Source organism: Bos taurus, chromosome X (assembly GCF_002263795.3).
Source record: "Bos taurus isolate L1 Dominette 01449 registration number 42190680 breed Hereford chromosome X, ARS-UCD2.0, whole genome shotgun sequence".
Lineage (NCBI taxonomy): Eukaryota > Metazoa > Chordata > Mammalia > Artiodactyla > Bovidae > Bos > Bos taurus.
This window is the reverse complement of record NC_037357.1, coordinates 34110538-34134416: the sequence shown is the minus strand read 5'-3', so window position 1 is coordinate 34134416 and position 23879 is coordinate 34110538. Positions and strand designations below refer to the sequence as shown.

General features: G+C 39.3%; 1 protein-coding gene across 5 annotated transcripts in view; it reads right to left on the bottom strand.

The window, feature by feature from the left end:
• Positions 1-23879, bottom strand: part of PASD1 (PAS domain containing repressor 1) — a 108231-nt gene that overhangs the window by 10776 nt on the left and 73576 nt on the right. For all 5 annotated transcript variants that reach the window (XM_024988626.1, XM_005227617.5, XM_059883773.1 and 2 more), the window contains exons 9-12: positions 23712-23785; positions 16518-16584; positions 5958-6087; positions 3208-3455 (exon numbers count right to left, since the gene is read on the bottom strand). In XM_024988626.1, the coding sequence (XP_024844394.1) occupies positions 3208-3455; positions 5958-6087; positions 16518-16584; positions 23712-23785 (519 nt within the window). The remainder of the gene's footprint in view (positions 1-3207; positions 3456-5957; positions 6088-16517; positions 16585-23711; positions 23786-23879) is intronic.

Sequence of the window (23879 nt, the reverse complement as noted above, 5' to 3'; positions counted from 1 at the left end):
AGCCTCTGGACAGCAAAGGAAACTATCAACAAAATGAAAAGGCTGCCTACAAAATGGGAGAATATATTTGCAAAAGAAATATCTGATAAGTGGTTAATATCCAAAATACACAAAGAACTGATACAATTCAACATCAACAAACAAATAAACAGTCCCCAAATGGGCAGGGGATCCGAACAGATATTTTTTTTCCAAAGAAGACATACATATTACCAAGAGGCACATGAAAAGATGGTCAACATCACTAATTATCAGGGAAACATAAATCAAAACCACAACGAGATGTTATCTCACACCTGTGAGAATGGCTATTATCAAAAAGACAACAAATAATCAAAGTGTTGGTGGAGATATGGAGAAAAGGGAACTCTCCTGCATTGTTGGTGGGAATGTAAATTGGTATAGTCCCTATGGGAAAACAGTATGGAGATTCCTCAAAAAATGAAAAATGAAACCAGCATAAGATCCAGAAATTCCACTCCTGGGTATTTATCTGAAGAAAAGAAACACACTAATTAGAGAAGGGTGTTGGAGAAGACTCTTGAGAGTCCCTTGGACTGCAAGGAGATCCAACCAGTCCATTCTGAAGGAGATCAGCCCTGGGATTTCTTTGGAAGGAATGATGCTAAAGCTGAAACTCCAGGACTTTGGCAACCTCATGCGAAGAGTTGACTCATTAGAAAAGACTCTGATGCTGGGAGGGATTGGGGGCAGGAGGAGAAGGGGACGACAGAGGATGAGATGGCTGGATGGCATCGCTGACTCGATGGACGTGAGTCTGGGTAAACTCTGGGAGTTGGTGATGGACAGGGAGGCCTGGCATGCTGTGATTCATGGGGTCGAAAAGAGTCAAACACGACTGAGCGACTGATCTGATCTGATCTGATGTTCACTGCAGCACTATTTACAATAGCCAAGATATGGAAGCAATGTAAATGTCCATCAAAAGATGAATGAATAAAGATGGAGCATACATACATTTGAGATTCCCAGGTAGCACAATGGTAAAGGACCCGTGCGCCAATGCAGGAGATACAAGAGATGCAGGTTCAACTCCTGGGTTGGGAAGATCTCCTGGAGAAGGAAACGGCAATCCACTACAGTATTCTTGCCTGGAAAACTCCATAGACAGAGGAGCCTTGTAGGCTACAGTCCTTGGGGTCACAAAGAGTCAGACACGATTGAGCAACTGAGCACAGCCCAAACATATAATTGGAATATTATATGTTGTATGGAATATATATGTTCAGTCATTAAAAGGAATGAATCTTTGTCATTTGCAGCAACATGGGTGGACCAATAGTGTATAATGCTAAATTAAGTCAGAAAGAGAGAGACAAACACATTGATTTCACTAAAATATGGAAAGTAAAAAAGCAAAGCAAATGAACAAGTAAGACAAATCAGAATCAGAGTCATAGATACAGAGAACAAACAGGTGGTTGCCAGAGGGGACAAGAGTGAGATATTAGAGGAAAAGATGAAGAGATTAAGAAGTACAAACTTTCAGCTACAAATTAAATGAGTCACAGATGTGAAAAGTACAGTATGGGGAACATAGTCAATAATTATGTATGTGTATGGTGACAGATGGTAACGACGTATTGTGGTGATCATTTAAAAATGTATAAAAATATCAGACCACTGTGTTGTATACCAGGAACTAACATAGTGTTCTAGGTCAATTACACTGCAAAAATAAACTCATAGACAAAAAGATCAGATTTGTGGTTAGCACAGGTGAGTGGGGGTGGTGGGGAAATGGATGAAGGCAGTCAAAAGATACAAACTCCAAGTTAAAGATAAATAAGTTACAGAGATGTAACATACAACGTGACAAAAATATAACTAACACTATTGTATATTATACATAAAAGTTGTTAAGAGATCAAATCCTAAGAGTTCTTGTCACAAGGAAAAAATCTTCTAAAATTTCCCTTCTCCAGCTTTTCTCTGTCTTCTGGGTATACTCCAGTCTGTCAGTCCATGGCACCCAGAAACAAGCCTATTACATTATCACAGGAAGAGCCAGGCTATACACATTGCTGATTATTTTGACCATTTTAAACAAAAGGTATATTTAAAGCTTAAAAAGAAATTAACTCAAAGAAGAGAAAGCATCATCAGTGAAAGGGGAAGCACAACTTTCTAGCCTGATAGGGACATAAACAAAGACAAATGTATTTCTTCACAAATTTTCTTTTAAATAGCTGAAAGAACTTTCAGAGCAGTCTAAAAATCCCTGCAAGGCAAGCAGACCACTTCAGGTGAAGAAACTGAGGCTCAGGGGTGTGCCAAGGTCACAGTGCTGGGGCCAAAACACAGTTGTTTTCTAGCCCTCGCTTCTTCTCATTAGAAGAGGATGCCATCTAATGAAGAGACTCACCTAACGCTTGGTAGTTATTGCATACAATTCCACATAACAGACCATAAACTCATTATCTTGGCTGCCAATCCTGATGACAATAATCCTTTCTAATATAAAGATAATCACCCAAACCTGTGATTATGTAGATAAATTTGGACATAGAACAACAAGAGTCATGAATCCAACTGCTTTGATTTGGCCTTGAACCATACATTGGTGCTGACAGTTGAAAGTGGGATATATCTAACATTCTGACAACCCATTGGGGAGACCTAGCTTGTGGTGTGGAAGTGTTGGTATGGGTAGGCAGGAAAACCATCCTCCCATGGGACAGTTAGCATCTCCTCACAGATAACGAGCAGAGCGCTTAAAAACAGTGCCTTTTGTTAGTAGTCAAACTTCCTATTTGACTCAAACTTTCTCTCAAGTACAGAGTGTCTTTGGATATTTCAAGTTAAGAGGAGAACAGTACTTCATCTTACTTAAAGAACCTCCAATCTCCCTGTTGGCTAGGGCCCATTGGATTCTCAGCAGCATCAGAAAATCCAGTACAACAGAAATGATGATACAGTTTTAAAATAAACAAAGAGTGTTCTTTCTGCAAAGTGAAATTGAGCACAAGAGTGGAAATTTGGGGCTTTTTAGGGATAGTGGTACAGATAGATATGTGGAGCAAGACTCCCAGAGCACCCGATCTCTGATATCAGCAGCCAAACTGGAGGACCAGTCTCTTGCTCCACTTGGTTCACCTGGTCTTCCTGGGTCTGCTGGTACTGCTCATACTGCTGTTACTACTGGTCCCCCAGGCCCTTCTGGTCCACCTGGCCCACCCAGCCTACCTGATACTCTTGTTCTTTCTGGCCCTCCTCGTCTTCCTGGTCCTTCTTGTTTTCTTGATCCTTCCAGTCCTTTTGGACTTCCTCATGGTTCTCTTCATATTCTTGATCTTCCTGGTTCTCATGGACATCCTTGTCTGACTCTTCTGTATGATCCATAACACTCACCTTGTGTACATGCTTCAACTCATACACATGAGTCACATGTCCCATCCCACGTTCTGATTCAAAGCTCTGCCTCGAGTACATTTCTGAGGAAGAAAAAATTGGAATTCATAACGAAAAAGGCTAAATTACTAACATCCCCAAACAGATTACACAGATTTCTCTGTTTATTTCTTGTTATATATTATAGAAACAGGAAGGTACACTTTTACTCCATGTTATGGATTAGATGCACCAGGTACCAGGAGTAATTCAGAACATTATTTAAAAATCTGTTCACATTTGAAGTCCATACACCCAAGCATAAGCAGGCACCCAACCCATTCACATTGTGTCTTTTCATTATAAAAGTTCTTTTGGCTCTGCTACTTGAATTTGGTATGTTTCAACTAATCAAATCAAACCTAGTCATAATGCACTTCTGAAAAACTAGGTTCCCAAGCAGACAGGATCTTGGATCTGCCTGAAGTGCTCTTGGAGGTGGTGTGACATGACTCTCCTTCAGCAGCCCCCAGAACATTATTTGAATAATGCGAAATGATAGAATCATTTCAGTACAGAGTTTGGCAGTTCTCTTCACACACACTTCCCACAGGACCCACTAGTCCCACTCCCAAGAATTTACCCAAATGCTTTAAAAGTGTATAGGCACACAAAAAACCTCTATGCAAATGTTTTACTAGCTCTATTTATAATCACCAAAAACTTGGAACCAATCCAGATGTTCTTGTTCAGATGAATGAATTAAAAAAAAAAAAAAAAAAAACACCGTGGTACATTCATAAAATGAAGTACTACTCAGCAAGAAAAAAGGAATGAACCACTGATTCACACATTTGAATCTTAAATGCATTTTGTTAACAGAGACAGGCCAAAAAGGCTAGACATTGTATGATTCCATTTACATGACATTCTGGTAAAAGGAAACCGGAGATCAATGGAGTAGAGATCAATGGTTGCCAGAGGATGGGGGACAGAGTTTGAGTTCAAAGACGCAGCACAAAGGAATTTGAGAGGTGGCAGAGCTGTTCTGTTTGTACTGTGGTGGTAGCTGTATGACTTTGCCTTTGTCAAGAACTGTACACCTCAAAGAGCGGATTTTACAGTGTGTAAACTAAATTGGCCTTACACATTTTCAAAATCACAGTCATGGGTTCATGGACTTTGCCCATGCTCCACCAAAAACAATTGGTTAGAAAGGATTTTTCTTCTTTTTTAAGAAATTTTAATTAGAAGATAATTACTTAACAATATTGTGATGGCTTTTGCCATCCATCAACATGAATAGGCTATACATATACATATGTCCCCTCCCTCTTAAATGCCCTTCCCACCTCCCTCCCCATCCCACGTCTCTAGTTTGTCGCAGAGCACCACAGAGACTTTGGGTTCCCTGCGTCATACAGCAAATTCCCACTGGCTATCTAGTGTACATATAGTGTACGTATATATATGTATATGTTTCAATGGTATTCTCTCAAATCATCCCACACTGCTTCCCCTACTGTGTCCAAAAGTCTGTTCTTTATGTCTGTGTCTCCTTTGTTGCTCTGCAAATAGGATCATCGGTACTATCTTCTTAGATTCCATATATATGTGTTAATATATGCTACTTGTCTTTGTCTTAGAAGGATTTTTTAAACAAAGCTTTGAGACTGACAACAATACTGGAAGAATTTTTAACTAGAATATTTCAAAAATACAGGCATTACTTCTATATATGGGGATTCTACAAGTTATCAATGATAAGATCAGCTAATTGGAGGGCATGATTTGCATTTGGCCTTCACTGTTGTTTTGTATTCTATTTTTCATACAATTATATTAATGAAATGTTTTTAATATTTAAACTTCTGTAGTAAATATCACTGTTTTTGAGAGACTATCACTTCACTCTTTAGTAACAATTCTTCTTATAGTACAGTTTTTTTAAAAAAAAGAGATTTCTTTGGACTGCAATTAATATACCATAGCAAAAAAGGCTGCATAAGTCTGAAAAGATAAGGTGCTACTCCTCCAAGGACTGAGATCTAGCACCAATCTTTAGATCAAAATTAAATGGGAGATTTACAATGTTGGTTAGTTTCAGGTGTAAAGCAACATGATTCAGTTATATATATATTCTTTTCCCATATAGGTTATTGCAGAGTATTGAGTAGAGTCCTCTGTTCTATACAGTAGGTTCTTATTAGTTATCTTTTTTATGAATAGTAGTGTGTATATCTCAGTCCCAATCTCACAATTTATCCCTTTCCCATGCTTCACCTTTGATAACCATAATTTTGTTTTCTATGTCTGTGAGTCCATTTTTATCTAGATTCCACATATTTCAATAAAAACCTTAAAAAAATAAGTTGGAGATAATAATACCATTCCCAAACACTTGAATCATTGCTGAGATATTAATTTGCACTGCTCTCAAATCATCATTCACAAAAACTTACAGATGATGAAGAAAGTTACAATTCACTTTTGTGATTTCATACCATTATAAACAGAACACTATCTTCATTTGAAAAACTGTAACTACTCTGTAGGTCACTATTTTTCTTTTGATAGTCCCCATCCAAATGTTAAAATGTACCCACCAGAAGATGCAGGTATGCTTGGCAGGGGGGACACTGTGTTGAAGTCATCAGACATAACGGGATTTACATTAAAGGAGTCCATAGAATCTGATGATTCAGAAAGTTCAGTCTCTATAGTATTTGCTGGTTCCTAGGAATTTCCAAAAGGGAAGGAGAAGATGACATCTCAATTTGGTGACAAAGAGATATATAAAACAACAGAAAACACAGGTAGAACACAAACTTTGATATATTTCACATCATTTCTAACATTGTTTCAATAAATTGAATACCTAACAGAAAATTATCATGAAACATGTACTTGAAAAAAATTGCTGGAAGGTAACAACAAGCAGAGATTATGGGTGTCATATGCTATCCAACATCAAAACTCAGAAGAGAAATATGGTATAGATGTGGTAAAAGCACAAGCATAAGAAAAATGTGTACCAGTCGAAGGCTGTTGCTATACAAACACACACACACACGTGTGTGTGTGCATTTCAGAGGTGTTGGTAGCATGCTGGTTCAGAAAAGTGGGAAGGCTGTAAGAGAACTACCCTCCACTGATGGGGCCATTTTTCTACAGATCTTCCACATGCAGACTAGGTTTAGAGAAAGGAAAGGACAACTGGGGGCTGTTTAACCACTTCTCTCTTTTTTATACAAACTAAAGTTGAAAGTATTATTAACAAAAGTACCTTTACTATATAGTAGCAGAGAGACAGCAATGACCCTGGGGAGCTTCTAGTGCAAACTCCCCATTTGATAGTGTCAAAAAGGAGAAGGTCATACAGCAAGTGAGAAGCAGAATGAGTGATATACTCCAGTGATTTCAAGCTCAGTCTAAGCTATCTGTTGTTTTAAACCATATACATTATATTCACACTTAGTGATCCACTTCCACTTACATAACAACTGGAGCCTTTCTGAATAGTCTGGGGCTCACTGTTCATATGAAATTTAAGTATCTGGTTTATCAGTGAAATCTTGGAAATCTCTGCCAAAAGATCGTGTATGTGTTTGTGTGTTTGTTTTAGACTAGATTAACACATAGACGCATGCTCATTTTTTCTTAAGGAAGCTGTTTGTTGGAGCACATTCATCTAGATCTGGTCCCAGCATTTGAACTTCAGGAAACTATGCAACTTCACTGCTCAAGTACAGTGTTTTGTACTCTTCAAAATGAGCAATATGTTTCTGAGGATGTGGTAATCTTTTCATTACGCTGAGAAAGATATTCGGCTGGGGAGATATTCATTAAGATATGATATGACCTCTCTTTCTCTGTCCTCTTGGTTCTGTTCTTTATCATAGCTATATATCAATTTAATCACTAGCTCCTTGCTTCCTGGGTGATTTTCAAGGGAAATATATATACTTGGATGTTAAGATGTCCATATTTGTACATTCATAATTTTTAGCCCATCAACAGAAATGCGGTGAGTTAAGTGATCTTAACTGATGGAATCATGTACAGTAATAGTAAACGGCTTGGGAAAAAATGAAGGAAAGAAACAAAGCAAAGAATCTTCTAGTTTAAAATACTGTTAGGATGAAGGCCTGAAGACAGTCTTTCAAAAGAGGCAGCTAGAAGCTAAAAGTAAAGATGAAATCAACATGAACACATGGGGCAGAAAAGCAAACAGTAAGCTCACACACATTCAAGAGGACTTTCAGATTCATTTTTATTCCATAATTGTTTCTATGAATAATACATTAAAGGATTTAAAAGAGAAGTATGGCCTTTGAGGCTAGATATGGAGCAAGCTACCAATGCAGCCTCCAAGACCTGATGCAACTGTGAACTAGAAATGAGTGTATATCGCAAGGGTGGAACTCCAGAAGTTTCTCCCCCAATTTTAACATTTTCCCCGTAAGCTGGCTTAAAACTCAACATTCAAAAAATGAAGATCATGACATCCAGTCCCATCACTTCATGGCAAATAGATGGGGAAACAGTGGAAACACTGACAGACTATTTTCTTGGGCTCCAAAATTACTGCAGATGGTGACTGCAGCCAAGAAATTAAAAGACACTTGCTCCTTGGAAGAAAAGCTATGACAAACCTAGACAGCATATTTAAAAACAGAGACATTACTTTGCCAACAAAGGCCCATCTAGTCAAAGCTATGGTTTTTGTCATGTATGGATGTGAGAGTTGAACCACAAATAAAGCTGAACACTGAAGAATTGATGCTTTTGAACTGTGGTGTTGGAGAAGACTCTTGAGAGTCCCTTGGACTACAAGGAGATCAAACCAGTCCATACTAAAGGAAATCAGTCCTGAATATTCATTGGAAGGACTGATGCTGAAGCTGAAGCTCCAATCCTTTGCCACCTGATGGGAAGGACTGACTCGTTGGAAAAGACCCTGATGCTGGAAAAGATTGAAGGTGGGAGGAGAAGGGGATGACAGAGGATGAGATGGTTGGATGGCATCACCAACTCAATGGACATGAGTTTGAGCAAGCTCTAGGAGTTGGTGATGAACAGGTAAGCCTGGAGTGCTGCAGTCCATGGGGTCACAAAGAGTCAGACACGACTGAGCTACTGAACTGAACACTGTAGCTATAAAATCAATGGAAGAAGCTTTCATGATTGCTCCCTGAGTCAGGTTTGTCCTGTCCTCCTCATTAATACATAGCTTGGGTAAAGTGCTTCCAAGTCTCATGTACACTACAGTTCTCCTGCCCTACTCAGCCCCTGGTACAGGGTCAAAGCCAGCATCTTCTGAATAATTGCCTGCCACCTCCAGGCAGAATGGATTTGAGTGGAAAAGCATTCTGAAAATGTACAAGCTCCAATTTTGCCAAAATGCCTATGTAGTGAAACACAGTTCAGGAACAACAGATCTCTACAGATGGGTGACAGAATGTCAATAGCTGGCAACAACTCATCTAAACTCATCGTTAAAATAAAGTCTTTGGGACAGAATCAGTTAATGACAATGTGCTTTGGATTAGCATGGTGGAGAGGTCTGACCGAATGTGGTCCAGTGGAGAAGGGAATGGCAAACCACTTTAGTATTCTTGCCTTGAGAACCTCATGAACAGTATGAAAAGGCAAAATGATAGGATACTGAAAGAGGAACTCCACAGGTCAGTAGGTGCCCAATATGCTACTGGAGATCAGTGAAAAAATAACTCCAGAAAGAATGAAGGGATGGAGCCAAAGCAAAAACAATACCCAGCTGTGGATGTGACTGGTGATAGAAGCAAGGTCCGATTCTGTAAAGAGAAATATTGCATAGGAACCTGGAATGTCAGGTCCATGAATCAAGGCAAATTGGAAGTGGTCAAACAAGAGATGGCAAGAGTAAACGTCGACATTCTAGGAATCAGCGAACTAAAATGGACTGGAATGGGTGAATTTAACTCAGATGACCAGTATATCTACTACTGTGGGCAAGAATCCCTTAGAAGAAATGGAATAGCCATCATGGTCAACAGAAGAGTTCAAAATGCAGTACTTGGATGCAATCTCAAAAACGACAGAATGATCTCTGTTTGTTTCTAAGGCAAACCATTCAATATCACAGTAATTCAAGTCTATGCCCCAACTAGTAACGCTGAAGAAGCTGAAGTGGAACGGCTCTATGAAGACCTACAAGACCTTTTAGAACTAACACTCAAAAAAGATGTCCTTTTCATTATGGGGGACTGGAATGCAAAAGTAGGATGTCAAGAAACACCTGGAGTAACAGGCAAATTTGGCCTTGGAATACAGAATGAAGCAAGGCAAAGGTTAATAGAGTTTTGCCAAGAAAATGCACTGGTCATAGCAAACACCCTCTTCCAACAACACAAGAGAAAACTCTACAAGTGGACATCACCAGATGGTCAACACTGAAATCAGACTGATTATATTCTTTGCAGCCAAAGATGGAGAAGCTCTATACAGTCAACAAAAACAAGACTGGGGAGCTGACTGTGGCTCAGATCATGAACTCCTTATTGCCAAATTCAGACTGAAATGGAAGAAAGTAGGGAAAACCACTAGACCATTCAGGTATGACCTAAATCAAATCCCTTATGATTATACAGTGGAAGTGAGAAATAGATTTAAGGGACTAGATCTGATAGACAGAGTGCCTGATGCACTATGGACAGAGGTTCGTGACATTGTACAGGAGACAGGGATTAAGACCATCCCCATGGAAACGAAATGCAAAAAAGCAAAATGGCTGTCTGGGGAGGCCTTACAAATAGCTGTGAAAAGAAGAGAAGTGAAAAGCAAAGGAGAAAAGGAAAGATATAAGCATCTGAATGCAGAGTTCCAAAGAATAGCAAGGAGAGATAAGAAAGTCTTCCTCAGTGATCAATGCAAAGAAATAGAGGAAAACAACAAAATGGGAAAGACTAGAGATCTCTTCAAGAAAATTAGAGATACCAAGGGAACATTTCATGCAAAGATGGGCTCAGTAAAGGACAGAAATGGTATGGACCTAACAGAAGCAGAAGATATTAAGAAGAGGTGGCAAGAATACACAGAAAAACTGTACAAAAAAGAGCTTCATGACCCAGATAATCACAATGGTGTGATCACTCACCTAGAGCCAGACATCCTGGAATGTGAAGTCAAGTGGGCCTTAGAAAGCATCACTATGAACAAAGCTAGTGGAGGTGATGGAATTCCAGTTGAGCTATTTCAAATCCTGAAAGATGATGCTGTGAAAGTGCTGCACTCAATATGCCAGCAAATTTGGAAAACTCAGCAGTGGCCACAGGACTAGAAAAAGTCAGTTTTCATTCCAATCCCAAAGAAAGGCAATGCCAAAGAATGCTCAAACTACAGCACAATTGCACTCATCTCACACACTAGGAAAGTAATGCTCAAAATTCTCCAAGCCAGGCTTCAGAAATATGTGAACCGTGAACTTCCAGATGTTCAAGCTGGCTTTAGAAAAGGCAGAGGAACCAGAGACCAAATTGCCAACATCCGCTGGATCATCAAAAAAGCAAGAGAGTTCCAGAAAAACATCTATTTCTGCTTTATTGACTATGCCAAAGCCTTTGACTGTGTGGATCACAAGAAACTGTGGAAAATTCTTCAAGAGATGGGAATACCAGACCACCTGACCTGCCTCTTGAGAAATTTGTATGCAGGTCAGAAAGCAACAGTTAGAACTGGACATGGAACAACGGACTGGTTCCAAATAGGAAAAGTAGTACGTCAAAGCTGTATATTGTCACCCTGCTTATTTAACTTCTATGCAGAGTACATCATGAGAAACGCTGGGCTGGAAGAAGCACAAGCTGGGATCAAGATTGCCAGGAGAAATATCAATAACCTCAGATATGCAGATGACACCACCCTTATGGCAGAAAGTGAAGAGGAACTAAAAAGCCTCCTGATGAAGGTGAAAGAAGAGAGTGAAAAAGTTGGCTTAAAGCTCAACATTCAGAAAATGAAGATCATGGCATCTGGTCCCATCACTTCATGGGAAATAGATGGGGAAACAGTGGAAACAGTGTCAGACTTTATTTTTCTGGGCTCCAAAATCACTGCAGATGGTGACTGCAGCCATGATATTAAAAAATGCTTACTCCTTGGAAGAAAAGTTATGACCAACCTGGATAGCATATTGAAAAACAGAGACGTTACTTTGCCAACAAAGGTCCGTCTAGTTAAGGCTATGGTTTTTCCAGTGGTCATGTATGGATGTGAGAGTTGGACTGTGAAGAAAGCTGAGCGCCGAAGAATTGATGCTTTCGAACTGTGGTGTTGGAGAAGACTCTTGAGAGTCCCTTGGACTGCAAGGAGATCCAACCAGTCCATTCTGAAGGAGATCAGCCCTGGGTGTTCTTTGGAAGGAATGATGGTGAAGCTGAAACTCCAGTACTTTGGCCACCTCATGTGAAGAGTTGACTCACTGGAAAAGACCCTCATGCTGGGAGGGATTGGGGGCAGGAGGAGAAGGGGACGACAGAGGATGAGATGGCTGGATGGCATCACTGACTCGATGGACATGAGTCTGAGTGAACTCTGGGAGTTGGTGATGGACATGGAGGCCTGGCATGCTGCAATTCATGTGGTCTCAAAGAGTCGGACACGACTGAGCGACTGAACTGAACTGAGCGTTGATACTACTACTTAAAGCCACTGCTGATCAAACAGTGAAGTGGTGGTTTTGTGGAGAGAACTTTGTTCTCAATACTTTGCCTTGTTCTCAATTCCTTGCCAGTTGGAAAAGTGAAGTGAAAGTCACTCAGTCGTGTCCAACTCTTTGCGATCCCATGGACTATACAGTCCATGGAATTCTCCAGGCCAGAATACTGGAGTGGCTAGCCTTTCCCTTCTGCAGGGGATCTTCCCCACCCAGGGATCGAACCCAGGTCTCCCATACTATAGGCGGATTCTTTACCAACTGAGCTATCAGAGAAGCCTTTTAGTAGCTGCTCTCAACAGAACCTGCTTTATTAAATACAACATAGTCCATAGTAACAGCCGACAGATCAAAATATTATGATACGTGGCAGGGACCAAGGTATGCTTTGTGTGGTTTTCTTCACTCTTCTTTTGCTTAGATTCAGTTGAGATCCTTGAATCTCTGGGTTTACGGCTTTTATCAAATGTGGACAAATCTCTGGCCATTATTATTTCAAATATTTTTTCTTGTGCTTCCCTCTACATTTCGGAGACTATATTTACATGTACATTTGGCTACTTGAAAAGTTTCTACCAGCCAATTGATACACTTTCCTTTTTTCTTGTTCTTTTTAAACTTTTTTTTCTCTTTATTTGGAGAATTTCTATTATAACGTCTTTAAATTTCCCAATCTACAAAATCTGCAAGGTTTAATCTGCCATCAATCCCATCCAGTGTTGTTTTCATTGCTCAAATTTTAACTTGAGACTTTATCCCATCTTCCACATCTCTACTTGAAAATTTGAACGTATGTAACACATATGTTAATATCCCTGTCCACTAATTCTAAAACCTGTATTGGATCTGGGTGAGTTTTTATTGATTGGGTTTTCTCTTCAATAAGAGTTACATATTATTGCTTTTTTAAATGCCTGGTAATATTTGAGTAGATGCCAAATATTGTTAATTTTATTTATTGGATTATGGATTATTTTACATTCCTAGAAACACTCTATCTTTGTTTTGGATTGTAGTTAAATTACTTGAAAACAATTTGGCCCATTTGCTGTTGCTGTTGTTCAGTCAATCAGTCGTGTCCAACTCTTTGCAACCCCATGGACTGTAGTACACAAGGCTTCCCTGTCCTTCACCATCTCCCAGAGTTTACTCAAACTCATGTCCATTGAGTTGGTGATGCCAGCCAACTATCTCATCCTCTGTCGTCCCCTTCTCCTCCTGCCTTCTATCTTTATCAGAATCCAGTTCTTTTCTAATGAGTCGGCTCGCATCAGGTGGCCAAATTATTGGTGCTTCAGCTTTAGCATTAGTCCCTCCAACGAATATTCAGGGTTGATTTCCTTTAGGATCCCTTTGGTCTTGCCTTAATGACTTGATAGTCAGAACCAGAGCAATAGTCAGCCTGGGGCTAACTTTCCCCCATAACTGAGGCAAGATCTCTCTGTGTACTCTTATGCCTCGTGTCCTGTGTATTATGAGAATTTCCAATGTGGCAGATAGAAACAGGAAGCATTACTGACCCTGTAAGAATTTTGGCACTGTTTCCTCTAATTTCTTGAGTGGTTCTCTCCCCTTACAGATCCCCATAGCAACCTTCATCCATGCAGCCCTCTCCTCTCTGGTAATCTGCAAGCAACTTTAGACTATCTAGTCTCACCTCAGTCTCCTCAGCTCAGGAATTCTACTGGGATCCCTGTGTGTCCTCCCTCTTGGCTAAATGGCCTGGTAACTCTCTGGGTAGTAAGTTATGGCAATTGCAGGGCTCATTTCATTCATTTCCTATCTCTTAAGAGTCCCTGTCTTTTGTTGCCTTCTGTCCATTATCTTGAAAACTGTTATGTCGTATTTTTTTGTTTTTTATTTTTGGCTGTTTTGGGCAGGAAAGTCAATCTGGTCCCTGTTGCTCCATCTTGATTGGAAACACAAGTCCCTTAATACCATAGTATATTGTCCAGTTACTGAAATGACTAAATTTGAGACTGTCCAAAGACAGACTTTAGCAATAAGTGATGACCAAAGGAAATGGAGTAGCAGGCAAGCTATCATTTATAACAAAGTTAAAAACAGAAGTGATGGTAGACCGAGACTGAATGGAAATAGCAAAATTAAATAGCAATTGGGCCATTGTGATAAGATTATGAGATTCTTTAAAAAAAAAACAAACTGACCTTTAAATGTTAAAATTACTTAGGTTTTATAAAGTGAGAGTTTTTTTAATCCAACTTTCCTCAAAACACTAAGTTGAAGGACTGGATTCTTCACACATAGCACACAACAGGTCCTGGGTAAATATTTGTTGACAGACTGATGAAGTCAGGCTGTCAGCTATGTAGATGTCAGACTGATGGCCAGAGCTATATGGATGTCTTGGCCTCTTTTCCTAGCATAACTGAAATTAGTTTGTGTATAAACAGAGCATTGTTCCACTTAAATTAACTTTGTTCTACCTAATTTCCTCGCTGTTTCATACCATCTTGAACAGAAAGCTGGGTTAAGCAGAGGTACCTCTTCAGAAGGGAGAAGTTTTATCTACACAGAAGTAGCTTATTGAATGAGCAAGAGTTAGAAAATATAATAGAAAAACCAGCACTTCATATTGAAAATACATGTTCATAGTATTTCCATGTTACAGAAGAACTTAAATACTAAAAACACCTGCTGTCTGCACAGTCTCATGAATGTGAACACTTTTAAGCAAAATCACGTGAAAGGCTGAAAGCCAAACTGACAGTCTACACATCCAACCTGTCAATATTGTTCTTTAAATCCCTTTACCAGACATTTGAAGAGTGCTATAAAAATAGACTGTTTTATCATACAATATTCTTTTGTGTATTTAATATTTATGAACACCTACTATGTGTGGCCAGTACTGTTCAAGGTGTTTGGTGACATGCTGATGAACAATACTACCCCCGCTCTCATAGAAGATTCATTCTATTGCAGGAATACAGACAATATCCTGAGATGGGTTTGGCTAAAAAATTCATTCAGGTTTTTTGTAACATCATATGGAAAAACTCAAGTAAACTTTTTGGCCAGTTCAATAAATGCAGTTCCTTTGAGTGTTATCTAATCTTTATGAGGTAGCCTGGCAGAGATTATTACCACTCCCATTTTACACATAATGAAACTGAAGCTTCCCATGGTAAAATAACATTCCCCAGGTCACATAATTAATTGGTAAAGGCAGAATCAGGAATTGAGCTCTTATCTTCTGATACCCAAGCCATCTTTCTCTCTATAGTACTATCACCACCACCCTGAATCAGCCTAGTAGCTATGTTGTATGCACCCATGGAGTAACAAGTAAGGTGAAAGCCTATTCATTGGGGAAGGCTTCCTGGGATGGTTATTTGTTGTTCTATATCTGTTTTTCTTGCACTTTGATCTTATCCCCCAGGCTAGAATTTAGATTATTGAGGGCAGACCCAAGTTTCATATTTCTATTCAGGTATATCCCTATAGGGTTCTCTAGCGGAACGTCTGGTGAATGGATAATTGAATGATACATTTAATGGCTTAAGGAAAGGATGGAGGACAATTCACATTAATTAGGGATTCGTTCTACCCATAATCGGCAGAGGACTCTGCCATCTCATGAGTCTACTCACATAGCCTATAGGAGCAGGCTATAGGCTATATAACCTCTGATTTCAAAATGCACTCACAAGTCAAAAAGACTTGGAATGATGTCTGGCACAGAGGCTAGCTTAATTCTTTTTAAAGCTACTACAGGGACCATTCCAAGCATGGCTGTTACTGCTTCCAATAAGAAATAACTATAAAATGGCAACTATGGAATACCACTCATGTTCTGTGTCCATATGGGATACTTCAAATTAAAAACCTTTATATGTAGGTTCGAGGGAGGCTGAAATTGCCACCCCAAAATATGACTTGTTGGCATAAGGGTTATTTTGAGCTGGTTATTTCTAAGAAACAGCAGGCAGAGGAGGAGCTCTGAAAACCAATAGAAGTTACCATTTTGTAAGATACATTTATATTTATAAGGGAAATCTCCATTTATAAGTATGTCTCCCTTTCTGCACCAGGTAGAAAAGGATGACTCTTAGTTTCTAGAAACTTATTAATGCAGAAGACCAGGACTTAAATCTGCAGAAAACCTTAACCCTTGTTTACTGTATCCCCACTGCTGACTCCCCACTCCCATCACCTTCTTTTATCTTAGCTGAAAATGGTATTCAAGATGGTGGCTTGAGTCATTTCAGAGAGTTATTCAATATTATTGGGTCTCTCCCATGTATGTAAGAAATATATAAATACCCATTACTAAGCTTCCATTCATCCTTCTCCTGTTAATCCTGTCTTAATTACAGGGGCATCTTACCTGAGAACCTAGAAGGGTAGCAGGAAAATTCTTTTCTTCCCCCCACCTTGGCCACACACATTAACTAAACAGTCAACATTATGGAAATAAGGCATGACTCTATGTACTCAATGTACGTACTTCTACATCAGTAATTTCAACTTCTGAGGATTCCATTCCAAAACATCCAGTTTCCTCTTGAATACGTCTATAAATAGGTGAAAAGAGAAACGGTCATCACTTCATGGGAAATACATGGAGAAACAGTGGAAACAGTGTCAGACTTTATTTTTTGGGGCTCCAAAATCACTGCAGATGGTGATTGCAGCCATGAAATTAAAAGACGCTTACTCCTTGGAAGGAAAGTTATGACCAACCTAGATAGCATATTGAAAAGCGGAGACATTACTTTGCCAACAAAGGTCCCTCTAGTCAAGGCTATGGTTTTTCCAGTGGTCGTGTATGGATGTGAGAGTTGGACTGTGAAGAAAGCTGAGAATTGAAGAATTGATGCTTTTGAACTGTGGTGTTGGAGAAGACTCTTGAGAGTCCCTTGGACTGCAAGGAGCTCCAACCAGTCCATTCTGAAGGAGATCAGCCCTGGGATTTCTTTGCAAGGACTGATGCTAAAGCTGAAACTCCAGTACTTTGGCCACCTCATGCAAAGAGTTGACTCATTGGAAAAGACTCTGATGCTGGGAGGGATTGGGGGCAGGAGGAGAAGGGGATGACAGAGGATGAGATGGCTGGATGGCATCGCTGACTCGATGGATGTGAGTCTGGGTGAACTCTGGGAGTTGGTGATGGACAGGGAGGCCCGGCATGCTGTGATTCATGGGGTCACAAAGAGTTGGACACGACTGAGTGACTGAACTGAACTAAAACACATCTCACTTACCACTAAATTCTCTGTAATACAGTAAAAATGAGGTTCTGTTAAGAAAAAAAACAAACACCCCAAATGGTATCACTTGTGCTAAAACCCATGTTACTAAACCCAGATTTAATGCCTAACCTAACTGCAGTCTCAGCCTTTACCAGCAGTGGAATCTTAATCAACCAGTTGGGAACTTCCTAGTCAGCACCAATTAGGTAATCTATCACATGGTCCTTTCTATCCTCCAAAGGAAGAAGAATGTCCTGGCCCCAAAATAATCCTTTCTTTGCTTTTGCTAGTAATTCCTTGGCCCCACTCCTCTTCCTATAAAAAAACTTCCATTCTATATAACTCTTGGGATGCTGCCCAATTCATGAATCGCCTCATAAAGTCAATTAGATCTTCGTATTTACTCAGTTAAATTTTGTTTTTTAACAGTTCAAACAAGAAAAAAAAAACTCTTTTATTTTCCTTTTTTTCTTTTTTTTAAAAAAAATTATTGATAATATATTTATAGGCGAGTTGAAAAATACAGAACAAAGTTACATATAGTTCTACCATATATTACAATTATCTTGAAGTAGGTAAATTAAGATTTTTAGTTGGAGTTTCAATATCAAACTCTCAGAAACTAACAGAATGGATATATAGAAAAGTAGAAGGATATAGTAGACCTGAAAAGCACTGTAAACCAATTAATTCAACACAGTTAAGATTTGTACCATTTTCACACAAGAGTAGGATACAAATTCTTTTAAATTCCCATAGACTATAAACTAGGAGACACTGGAACATATCCAGGGATGTAAAACTAGGTGGTCTAAAGGTATTGAAATCATAGAGTCTGTTTTCTTATCACTGTGGAATTATGTTAGAAATCAATATCAAAAGATATTTGAAAATAACCCATATATTTTCAAGTGCAATGTGACATTTACCACGAGATATCTTTGACTTAGCCATTGAAAGCATCAATAAAGTTAAAAGACTGAAAAAAACGCAGAGGGTGACTGCAGAGAAGAAAGCATTTAAATGAGAAATTAGCATCAAAGATACTTTAAAAAACCCATGTAATTGGAAATTAAATGTCCACTTTTAAATGATGGGTGTATCTAAGAAGCCATAACAAGGAAAATTAGACCTGAGAATATAAAGAAATACTATTCATAAAAAAAGAAATTAACATATGATACACTAATATTAACTCTCTTATTTTTCTTAATACATAACATTGTCAATCTTTGAGGTGTCACTTTTCCTACAGAGAAAGTAGTTCTGCACCATATTTATAATAAAGTAAGTCATATTTATAATAAAGTAAGGCTTCAGCAATACGTGAACCATGAACTTCCAGATGTTCAAGCTGGTTTTAGAAAAGGCAGAGGAACCAGAGATCAAATTGCCAACATCTGCTGGATCATGGAAAAAGCAAGAGTTCCAGAAAAAAACATCTATTTCTGCTTTATTGACTATGCCAAAGCCTTTGACTGTGTGGATCACAAGAAACTGTGGAAAATTCTGAAAGAGATGGGAATACCAGACCACCTGACCTGCCTCTTGAGAAACCTGTATTCAGATCAGGAAGCAACAGTTAGAACTAGACATGGAACAACGGACTGGTTCCAAATAGGAAAAGGAGTATGTCAAAGCTGTATATTGTCACCCTGCTTATTTAACTTCTATGCAGAGTACATCATGAGAAATGCTGGGCTGGAGGAAGCACAAGCTGGAATCAAGATTGCCAGGAGAAATATCAATAACCTCAGATATGCAGATGACACCACCCTTATGGCAGAAAGTGAAGAGGAACTAAAAAGCCTCTTGATGAAAGTGAAAGAGGAGAGTGAAAAAGCTGGCTTAAAACTCAGCATTCAAAAATCAAAGATCATGGCATCCAAGCCCATCACTTCATGGCAAATATATGGGGAAACAGTGTCAGATTTTATTTTGGGGGGCTCCAAAATCGCTGCAGATGGTGATTGCAGCCATGAAATTAAAGACACTTCCTCCTTGGAAGAAAAGTTATGACCAACCTAGATAGCATATTAAAAAACAGAGACATTACTTCGCTGACAAAGGTCTGTCTAGTCAAGGCTATGGTTTTTCCAGTAGTCATGTATGGATGTGAGAGTTGGACTATAAAGAATGCCAAGTGCCAAAGAATCGATGCTTTTGAACTGTGGTGTTGGAGAAGACTCTTGAGAGTACCTTGGAAAACAAGGAGATCAAACCAGTCAATCCTAAAGGAAGTCAATCCTGAATATTCATTGGAAGGACTGATGCTGAAGCTGAATATCCAATACTTTGGCCACCTGATGTGAAGAACTGACTCATTGGAAAAGACCATGATGCTGGCAAAGCTTGAAGGCAGGAGAAAAGGGTGAAAAAGGATAAGATGGTTGGATGGCATCACCGACTGGATGGACATGAGTTTGAGCAAGCTCCAGGAGTTAGTGATGGACAGGGAAGCCTGGCGTGCTGCAGTCAATGGGGTCACAAAGAGGCTGATGGAACTGAGCAACTGAACTGAACTGAACATCTTTGCAAGATTCTCCTCACAGCTCTGTACAAGATAACACTTCACCGAAACAAGATGAAAGGGGAATTCACCAGGGACATTCTTTCTGGTGCAGTTGCTGACAGGTGGAGTCTCCCTGGGGACCACCTTCTTCAGGAGAGTTTCTGAAGACTGCAGACAAAGGGAAGAGCTACTAGAACTCTCGGACATACCTGTCATCTGATTTTCCAGTGTTACCTACTCTACCTTTGGGGGAAAAGATACTATCTTTGTCGAAAATGTTTGGGCTAATTGATGTGATCTCCTACCATACTAACAACTCCTCTCTCTCTCCATCTAAGACGACATACATTAAAAGAAAAAACGTCTTCTCAAAGTAATGTCCCCAATCAAGTACTTCCCAAACTCCTGGAGTTTTCTCCTTGGAACCCGATACCAGCCACAGTGCCTTTAAGTGACATCCTAACAGAAACCAGCCCAGGAGAATCTGGGTCCCCATGCCAGCTCTACTGCTTAACCAACTGCATGGCTTTGGGTAAATCATGCATCCTCTGTGACTGCACTTTCTCATCTTTACAATGAGTCTAAAATCTAGCTAACAGTTTGTGGAGAATAAGTCAATAAACATGAGATCACCTCATGAGGAATAAAGTACAAGATGCACTTCTATCAAGATGATGTTATGACATAATTTGGGGCCTCACTGATACATAGAAGCTAAGAGTAGTAACAGTAGTTCAGTGCTTCCTCTGATTGTAGCAGTAGGAAGATGGGAAAGGGCCATACAGTATTCAATTCTGTGCCTACTCCTCACCAGTTCTGAAGTATTCATTATTTTTCTATGTTCAAGCAAGACCTTCTCCTCCAGTGTATCTGTAGCTCAAATGGAAAACCCAACCACTGAGTCCCTCTTCTGAAATGAAAGATTCTTTAGCCTCAGAAACATGCAAGGACAGGACATCTTGCCTGGAAAGAAACCCTTTCTTCTAAACATTTTAAAATCTCCCTCTCTCTGTTTCTTTCATAAGCACAAACCTTTCAAGCCTCTTAACAGGATGCTTCTTGCCTTTCAAAAAAACACTGAAAATTACCAAGGGAAGTTCCAGAAGCATCTGGGGAGCTCTAGGTCCCTATGAACTTTGTGCCTGATTACTTTTTCAACCATCCCTCAGACCACAAAAGCGGAACAGATTATCAATTGCCACTCAGGGTGCCTACAAACTAATGCCTGACGTATATCTCTCTTCTTGTTGCTATCTGAAAATATCCAGAGGACAAAGAATAAGTCTATGAAAAAAAAATAAGGCAATACTGGTTCACACTGAGGTGTAACAATACTGTACTATATTTGTGAAGTCTCATGACACAGAATGGATTATCATTTTGATAGGATCCATCAGTGAGTCCCTAAGCAGATGTTCATTTATGCCTGCTCAATGTCAAGCTCTGTGCTAAACAGGGATGAGGCTGCCAGGTCCTCCTTTATAGACTTCAGACTAGTGGATGAGCCAGGTCCACCAACAACCCATCATGTGAGACCTGAGGTGGTTGGACCTGGAAAAGCAGCCATAGTGTTGGAAAAGAGGAGAGGGATATGAGAGGGAAGTGAGGACAGCTGGAATTATACAGAATTTTCTTCATCAAATCCATCAGTTATTTCTTGTCATGTTTTTATCTTATTGTCTACATGATGAAAAATCTATTGCCTAATATTTGAAGAAACTGCAGGCATATTTATGAAAGTATTAAAATATATAGCATTATGGTGCATCCCTCCAATAATGATAATTTCTCACTATATTAGAAAAGATATGATTTTAAGCCTTTCCTTATATTGAGTGGAGACCAAGTGGCACTGATGTAGTAGCTGGCTTGTTTCTGCATCAGAATATTTTTCATTCAATTAAGTTCCACTTAAAAATAAAATGCAGGTCTCTTCAGTCTCTGAACTCTCACTCTCTGAAGATTTGCCATAATGATCTACTAATTGACACAAAATTCATTACCCAAACCTACTAAACAAACCTGCTGTAAGTTGCATGGAAGAATATGTTCAAGTCATGTACCCTCAGGTGAAAGGATATGGTTGGCTGCTATTGTAGCTCAGGTATTCTCACAGAGTAGTACCTAGAGCTCGTGTTTAAACACTGTATGCTTTATAGATATCCTCTCTCCCACCTTATGCAGTAAAAGGTCTTCTAATAAAGTAAAGGAACTAATGAAGAAGATGGGTAAGTCTAAGAGGCCCAGTGGAGAAGGCAAAGGCACCCCACTCCAGTACTCTTGCCTAGAAAATCCCATGGACGGAGGAGCCTGGTAGGCTGCAGTCCATGGGGTCGCTAGGAGTTGGACATGACTGAGCGACTTCACTTTGACTTTTCACTTTCATGCATTGGAGAAGGAAATGGCAACCCACCCCAGTGTTCTTGCCTGGAGAATCCCAGGGACAGGGGAGCCTGGTGGGCTGCCGTCTATGGGGTCGCACAGAGTCGGACACAACTGAAGCGACATAGCAGTAGCAGCAGCAGCAAGAGGCCCAAAGAAGCGCATGCACTACAAGAAACACTGTAGTGTTTGATAAAACACATTAAGAATTTTGAATGGCTGTTAGTCTTAAACTTGGCCATGCACGTGTCCCTAACTCCTATGAACCATAAATATAGTGATGAATATGTACAAAAAATTTGAGATTCTCCAAAAAAAAAAAAAAAATCTTGCTGGGGCACGTGAGTGTGATGGTGGCACGAGCAGACCTGTGACACAATTACAAACTCGGTCATGTGTTAGCAAGAGTTGTAGGGCACCAAGCAAAAGGAACGCAAACAGACTGCCACCATGAGCTCTGTTTTTCATCCTGTGGCTCTGGTGTGCAGCTTTAGACAATGGTTCCTCACCAAACACGTCTGAGCTCTCCTGCCAGAAAGGGAAGATTCTCCCCTGTTCCTCAGATTCAGACACAGATGAACCTCAGGCATTTCCTGTTTAACTCATTTCTGTACCAGCTGTTTCTTCCTTACCTCATTTCACCACCAAAGCCTAACAGAGACCACAGCCTCCAGCTCTCTTCTCCCACCACCAGACCTCACATAAACATGCCTTCCATCAGAAGAATCTTCTCAAAGCATCATCTTGTTTATTTTATTTTGCTAACTTTTACTGGCATCTAGTGCTCATCTTTAATGTATTATTTTGCTATTTATTTACATCTCCACATACACTGCAATGTAGAAGGAATATGTAATCCATTCTCAATATCCTACACTGAGCAATGTCTACTATTATGGCTTATTACATATAAAATATCTACTAATGTGTTTATCAAATATGAAGTGACTAGATAGTATTGCAAAAAATTTCTATTTTGTAAAAATTCTTGGTAGATTGTTAAATAGGCGAATTAAGGGGTTGAAGTGATATCTAGCAAGTTGGCATTTTTCTATAGGTCAGGAGTGCATTTTTACTTTTCCCAGTCAAAATAATGGAATTACCCCCTTTATTCTCTGAAAATTTGTTAACAAACAAATGTTAAAGAATAGATTAGATTCACAAAAAAGAGGAACACCTGTATAATAGCAGTTTCTACAATGCTTATTCATTCTTCTACCATTTAAAGTGTTTTTAAAAAAGAAGCAATCAAGTCTATGTGTACTGTATTGTCTTAATTTGAAAGTAATTAAACATCTGTGTCAGTTAAGGTTGCTATGTTTATTGCTTTATTTCTTTTATAGAAAGCCAATTACTTGTATTTATATGTTAGAAAAAAATATGAATTATACTAGCTGAGAAAGGAAGTTCAAACTAGTAGATTGCTCATCTGGACTCAATTTTTTTTTTCCCCATTTTGATGGAAAAATAGTCATAGATATGATTTCTCTTGTTTCAGTTTTGTTGGATAAAAGTGTACCCTAGTTCCCCATTACTTACAACAATAGTTTCTCACCTGTGGTCCTCAGATAGCTCATCCTCACCCAAATTTGGGACCAATGGACTAGGCCCATTTGTACGGAAAAAGCCCTGCAAAAAAATTGGCATTTTAGATACTTAAAATGTACTTACATAGTAAAAATATCTGACATATCTGTATAGGTTTTAGTAAATTTGAAAATCC